The 6,373-nt window shown below is 51.3% G+C and overlaps 1 protein-coding gene across 1 annotated transcript; it reads left to right on the forward strand.

The window, feature by feature from the left end:
* Nucleotides 1-1,664: 1,664 nt before the first annotated feature.
* Nucleotides 1,665-5,828, forward strand: LOC119106824 (frizzled-2-like). The gene is made up of 2 exons (XM_037230172.1): nucleotides 1,665-2,275; nucleotides 5,767-5,828. The coding sequence occupies exon 1, from the start codon at nucleotides 1,670-1,672 to the stop codon at nucleotides 2,246-2,248; it is 579 nt and encodes a 192-aa protein (XP_037086067.1). The 5' UTR covers nucleotides 1,665-1,669; the 3' UTR covers nucleotides 2,249-2,275; nucleotides 5,767-5,828.
* The last annotated feature ends 545 nt before the right edge of the window (nucleotides 5,829-6,373 follow it).

Consider the following 6,373-nt stretch of genomic DNA (forward strand, 5'->3'; position numbering starts at 1 on the left):
AGTTGGGAAATTTGTTTCTGTTTTAGCAAAATTTCCGCAGCAGCTTCAACTAGCTGTTCACTGTTTTTTTTCACATTGACCAGCGGAATCAAACCGTCGGTAGATGTCTTGGCAAACTGGATCCATTAGGTTATTGGCACATTGATTCGTTATAAAATATCACGTCAAAAAATGACCTGTATTTATCGGATTGGACTGAACTAAGAACGTTGTCGAAAAGCATTTTGAATAGCATCGTAGCGGATGACCTATGTGCTTAAGTGGATGAAGTAGGCTACATACCAAATTGACTTGCATTTTTGTTGTTTCAGCGGTTGTTTGAATATGGCAATCAGCGGGTGGGCAAAACGAATTATGGTCGTTAAGTTAAACTGTCCTGCGATTGATAGCTTAGTCGCATTACTACCTGTGGTACTGAATTCAACAGCAGTAACTCATCCAACGCGGGGTAACTGTCCCGCCCAACGCAAGGCCTTTCACCAGCTTAGCTACCCAATTTTTGACACATGCTGCTAATCAGCCACCTTCGAATGACTAGGATGAATTTTGTCTTTGTCTGCAACTTCCATTTTGAGTGACTTTTAAGCGATTAGGACACGATAGCTCTGGCTCTTAGAACAGATATTTCAATGTTACTGGATTGTAAATGGCGGCACAACGGAACAGCTTGCACAGTTCATAACCCATTTGACAAAGAATGCCTCGAAAGAGATACGTTACCTGGATGAAATGAACCACCACTAATTGTCCGGTACACTGCTGTTCGTTACCTGCGAATGTGGCTGACAAAAACTATCTCCGATTTGACAGGTCAGGTCAAATCATAGAACTGGTGCGTTCAATATTTGTGGATGATGATGCGCCCCTGATGTTTCTGAATGGGAGCCGTGGTTCCTTCTCATCCGTGTGAGAAGCTGCTGGAATGATTTGCTCATGTGACGCTGTAGCAACAACGACTCATTTCTTTGACAAATGCACATATTTGCGATCCTTTGCGGACCGCTGGAGCAGAGAATTTGCTTAAAGCAGGGCACCATTCCTCACGGGTAATCACCCGCGCGCCGTCGCGGACGAGCACAGGCCTATCTGTTTTTTTTTATTTATTGATCTGCAAGATGACACTGTCCTTGCACCCAGGTGACCAGAACCAAAGCGTGATTTGTCCCAACGTTTAGACCAAATGCTATTTGTGGCTCCGAACGTGACATGCGGGGTCCTGGCAACGCCATATCGAAGAAGCACAACGCTTCGGATAGGTAACCAAATCCATGGCGTAATGTGCCTCAAACGCGCACCTTCTGTTACTTGATGAGAAAACCAACAATACCACACCTCGTGACATTGGCTGGCTGTGCGGGGATTCCTAGTGAAGCTAAGCCAAAAACCTTCTTCATTTCCGCAGCGGGCTGCTGACACGTGTGGCTCAGGCACGCGACGGCTTCGCTTGGTAGACGGCAATAGTGACGTCACAAGTGCGTCGTCGTCGTGTTTAAACGGACGGTAAACAGCACGGGCTGGCTCAGTCCCCTCGTCCGCGCCGGCCGAGACTGCGCGATGCGCTCCGCCTCAGTGCTGGTGCTGGTGCTGGCGCTGGCCTGTGCCAGCAACGATCGCTGTCAGGATGTGACGAGCGAAATGTGTGCCGGGCAGCCCTACAAGCCGGGCCCGGATGCCCAACATTCTGAACCACACGACCGTGGATATGGCGGCGCTTGAGGCGCATCAGTTCGCGCCGCTGGTGAAGGTCCGTTGCAGCCCTAGCCTGACGTCGTTCGTCTGTCTGCTGTACTTCCCTCCGTGCACAGTGCTGGACGCTGCGACGCCGCCGTGTCGCGAGCTGTGCCAGGCAGCCAGGGACGACTGCGAGCCGCTGATTACCAAGTTTGGATTCCGTTGGCCGTTCTCCTGCGAGCAGTTCCCGGCGGCCGGTGAGCTGTGTGTCGGGGCGCCGGATAACGTCACGACGCCGCCGCCGCCATCGCCGTCAGCTGGGACCACCGCTCTCCCGCCGTCAGCAGGGACGTCCGCCGAGCCCGTGCGGCCGACGCCGGCGGCCTGCGGGACGGCGCCGCCGCTGACCGACCTGGCCACCGTCGACCACATGCTGACCCAGCTACTGCAGTACTCAGAGCGGCTGCAGAGGATGCAAGAGCAGAGCCTACAAATGGAGCAGCGGACACTCCGGCTGGAGCAGCGGAAGCTTCGGCTGGAGATTGAGCTGCTGCAGCGACAGCTGCGCTCCGGCTAGGTGCGGCGGCGCCGGCGACTGTGGACGGTACGGTGTTGCGTCATTTGTTTATTCGCTCATCTTTTTTATCGCCTGCAGAGCAACACTCCACTAACAGGCGAAATCGTTTAAATTAAGTGCAACAAATACACAGCGCACAACAGTATGAACAAAAAGGGATACCATTTCTCAAAGCCAAGTGAGGTTTCTACAGAGTTGAAACATACTGATCAAATGAACCCTTAACATGCCAGAACTGTCATGAAAGATATCCGAGCTGGTGGAGCTAGCTAAAAAAAGTGCTCCCAACACTAAGCAGCCTGCAAAACAGCCAGCCCTGTATCTTCTGCGCACGAGCGCGAGGTACAGCGAACGGAGTTTGGGTGCGGCAGAGTTCGGGTTAAAGGTCAGCCACATCTGACCCAACACTCTACCAGATGATCATAATCATTCTGCAGCAGTAGGCCGTCAGCCGAGACGTGGTTTTGCGGAAAATGTTTACATGATTGGCATACAAAAGGCACCCGGATTCAGTAACGCACGGAAGATCGTTAAACACTGAGAAAGAAGGGAGTCAAGAGTGACCCATCCGGGACGCCAGAGGTCACCAATTTTCAATCGGAAGTTTTCCGTTAATGATAACCCTGTGACGCCCGTCGGACAAATACGAGGCTACCCATTGTAGTGCAGATTCCCTCAAATAGTATGATTTTTTAGGCTGTGGATTAGGAGTTCACGGTTAACGCTGTGAAAGGCAGCCGAAAAGTCAGTGTAAATGGCGTCCGTCTGGTATCCGTCCGACATGGTCTCCCAAGCCGACTTAATGTAAACACATAAGGCCGTGCCGCACGAACGCCCAGGAATCAAGCCATGCCGATGACAGCACAACGCAGGCGAGACGTGGCGGGACAGCTCACCATACGCAAACTTTTTCAGCATCTTTCCGAGGAGAGGAAGCAGGAATGTATTTCTGTAATTAAATGGCTTCTTTTGACGCCTGTCTTGAAAATTGGTATGGTGTTGGCCTGCTTCCACCTCTCCGAGAAGACATCACACCTGACCGAAAGGTTGCAAATCTTGTTGAGCGGAGCGACCAACTCGTCCGCCCACTCGGTGATTATGCGGGGACTAATATCGTTAAGCCTTGTCGGGACCGACCATAGATATCGCGGATCGCAGGGCTGCCTCCCGAGACCCTCAGCTGGCTCAGTGACCCGACTGGGTAGCATGGTGCATCTGGAGGGTTTTGCCCACAAATATTAGCGAATTTCATATCAAGGGCGTCATTCAACGCGGCAGCGCGAGCCATGTTATCCGGCACGAGAGTCCGCTTAGCGTGATACCAGACTGGTGATGCATGCCTGCATGCATGGTGATGCGGTACTTCTCAATAACACATTTTAATAGCGACCAGTACCGCTTAGGGTTGGTTTTGAAGTCGTCGGTGGGCCTATGTAAATATTTGGAGTACGTATTTTTGGACACCGTTCTAAAATCACGTCTCCTGCCCACGAGCTCAGCTGTGGTCACCGTGCTGGGGTTTCTCCGCAGACGTCGGCAAACTGCTCCTTTTAGCTGGAGAGCAGCTCGCACCACACCGTCGAACCATAGGAGCAGTCGGCGCCGGAGGATCACCGTGAGGACGTGGTAGGCGATGGCCGACTCAAGTAGTGTGTAGAAGGTGTCCACTGTTTGGTCAGATCCGACGTCATCCGGAGGCCCCACGGGATCAGCGAGAGACTCTGGCGCAGACCGCCGAAGTTAGCACGTAATGTCGAATGCACTGCGCCGGTTGACCACAGGCCGGCTGCGCAGGGACATGCTGAGGGTGGCAATGATCTCCTTGCGGTCTGAGTTTAGAAGACCATCTTGCACATTGATCTGTGACAGTATGTGTTGGGACTAGAGATGCAACTGTCTCCAAAATATCAGCCCGCGGCCCAGCCCGTTCCGCCTGGCTAGTGATCCAACCCGCAAAAACCCTTCCATGCTGCAAAGCTGATCCGTTCTTAACCCACGAGTGCAAATTTATTGCAATGAACATTTTCTAATTTCACCTTGATTTTAGAACTATGCATTAAAGTGGGCATAAAAAAGCATGTATATGTCACCTAATTGTTCCCTAACACCCGTGATGTCGCTCAGGGGGCAGCAATAACATTATCTGCGAAAGGGATTTATAACGCACCAAAGCAGATCTTAAACGCTGTGATAGCGGTTTTCAACCACAAATGGAATGACGAGGGTGGAAATTAAATATGCCTTTCACCAAAGTGGCACAATGATGTCACCCTTCTAACTCATCTTAGAAAACCACGAGTCATTTCTTCTAAAACTGCATGTCTCAACTCATGGCTTTGCACTGACAGAGTAAAACATCCTGGATATTTCAAGTAATGGGAAGCATCAGTTCATTACAATGTGCAAAAGCTCAATCAGAATTCGACTGCGTTACAATTGCCATAAGGTCATATTTATCATTAAACAACCAGATTCAGCCTTCTTCATGTTGTTTGCTGCCCTTAAGTCAATAGATCATGTGACCACACCACGTAAAAACCACTTAGTAGCTTTGAAAAGATCCACATTTCTGTCTTATACCACTACCACGTTCTGTCCCACAGCCATTGTAACGCCGCTTGTGTAATAGGGTGTGAAAGTAGAGTGCAATAGCGTTTTGTTCACGAATATTTGACCCTCCTGTCACATCTTTGACATTTAGCAATGCCATCAAAAACCGTGATATACTTTTGCATGCTGCAGGAAATGTCTATGAAGACAAACCAAAAGTTTTAAAAACAATTTCCAAGAATTCGTTCTTTATTTCTCACGACTTGCAGACTGCAACTTGTGAGCTTTGTTGAATGCTTCATTGGCGTCACATATTGAGATAAATATATTTCACACAGGATTACATGTGGGTTCAAGTATTGGAAAATAAACAAATCAAAACAAAAGCTTTTGTGAAAAATACGTTGGAAAATAGCAACATCCGCTGTAAGGGAAAGCCGTGCTAAATCAGTGCCTCGGAGTCATAGTCACAATTGCATTTTCTTCATAGATACACAAACTCTATGCCGCTACTTTTTTAAGTTTTGGCAAGTGCTGCGCATTTGATGAGCCAGTAACTGCTGGCGGCATTGACAAGTGCGTGAAGCTGCAGTAATGCTATGCAGGTTTCCATCACATTATTCTAGCTGCTGAAATGTTTGATCTGCAAAAGCCAGCCTAGGCTGGCCCAAAACCTGGCCAAAATTTCGCGGATTCTTGGGCGCCAGGACTTGGCGGGTTGGCGGGCTGAAAAGTTGGGTCTCTAGTCGGAACAGTGCTAGATTCAGAAAGTTCTCTCCTCTAGCGGGTTGGCGGACCCCTTGTTTCAGACGCGGCAAGTCGCACATGTCGACGAATGCAGTGGCACGGTTCGACGCCCTCCGCAGATCAGGAGCGGCACCACCGGCTGCCTGTGTCCAATATATCTCAGGGAGGTTGAAAGATCTGACGTCAACAGCTCTGCAATTCAGCGATTGCTCTGCTCACAGGGCAGCAGCTATTCGGTCAGTTGCAGCGTCGTCGTCGGGAGGGCGGTAACACACGACCAGAGCCACCGATGCATCGTGCAGACGGATCAGCGGCGCCTCGATGTTGGCCGGGTCTGGCAGGCGCAGCGGCAGTAGTGCCGCGCGGACGGCGCAGGCCACGCCGCCACCTACAGACCCACGATCTCGGCGGAACCAGGGGCGTTGCTGGAATACGATATCGAGCTTGGAGTCTAACACGGCGCCGTTCAGCCAGGTTTCCGATATTGCTAGAATGCCAAAGCGTTCCACGGCCGGGGCGCAGGCCAGCTGCTTCTTTAAGCTGCGCACGTTTGCGTGGCATACGTTAAGTATTCCCGTGCTTGCAGCAGGTGGCGCCACCTGTGCCACCGCACCATCCGGATCCGGGTTCAGTTCGATGTCATCCGCCAGGCGTGACCCATCATCGGCGGTGGACGGTGCGGTGTTGCGTCATCGGCGATGGAAGGTGCGGTGTTGCGTCACCGGCGGTGGACAGTGCGGTGTTGCGTCATCGGCGATGGAAGGTGCGGTGTTGCGTCACCGGCGGTGGGCGGTGCGGTGTTGCGTCACAGGTGGTGGGCAGTGCGGC

The sequence above is a fragment of the Pollicipes pollicipes genome, unplaced genomic scaffold, assembly GCF_011947565.3.
Source record: "Pollicipes pollicipes isolate AB1234 unplaced genomic scaffold, Ppol_2.1 Scaffold_2555;HRSCAF=2994_pilon_pilon_pilon, whole genome shotgun sequence".
NCBI lineage: Eukaryota > Metazoa > Arthropoda > Thecostraca > Pollicipedomorpha > Pollicipedidae > Pollicipes > Pollicipes pollicipes.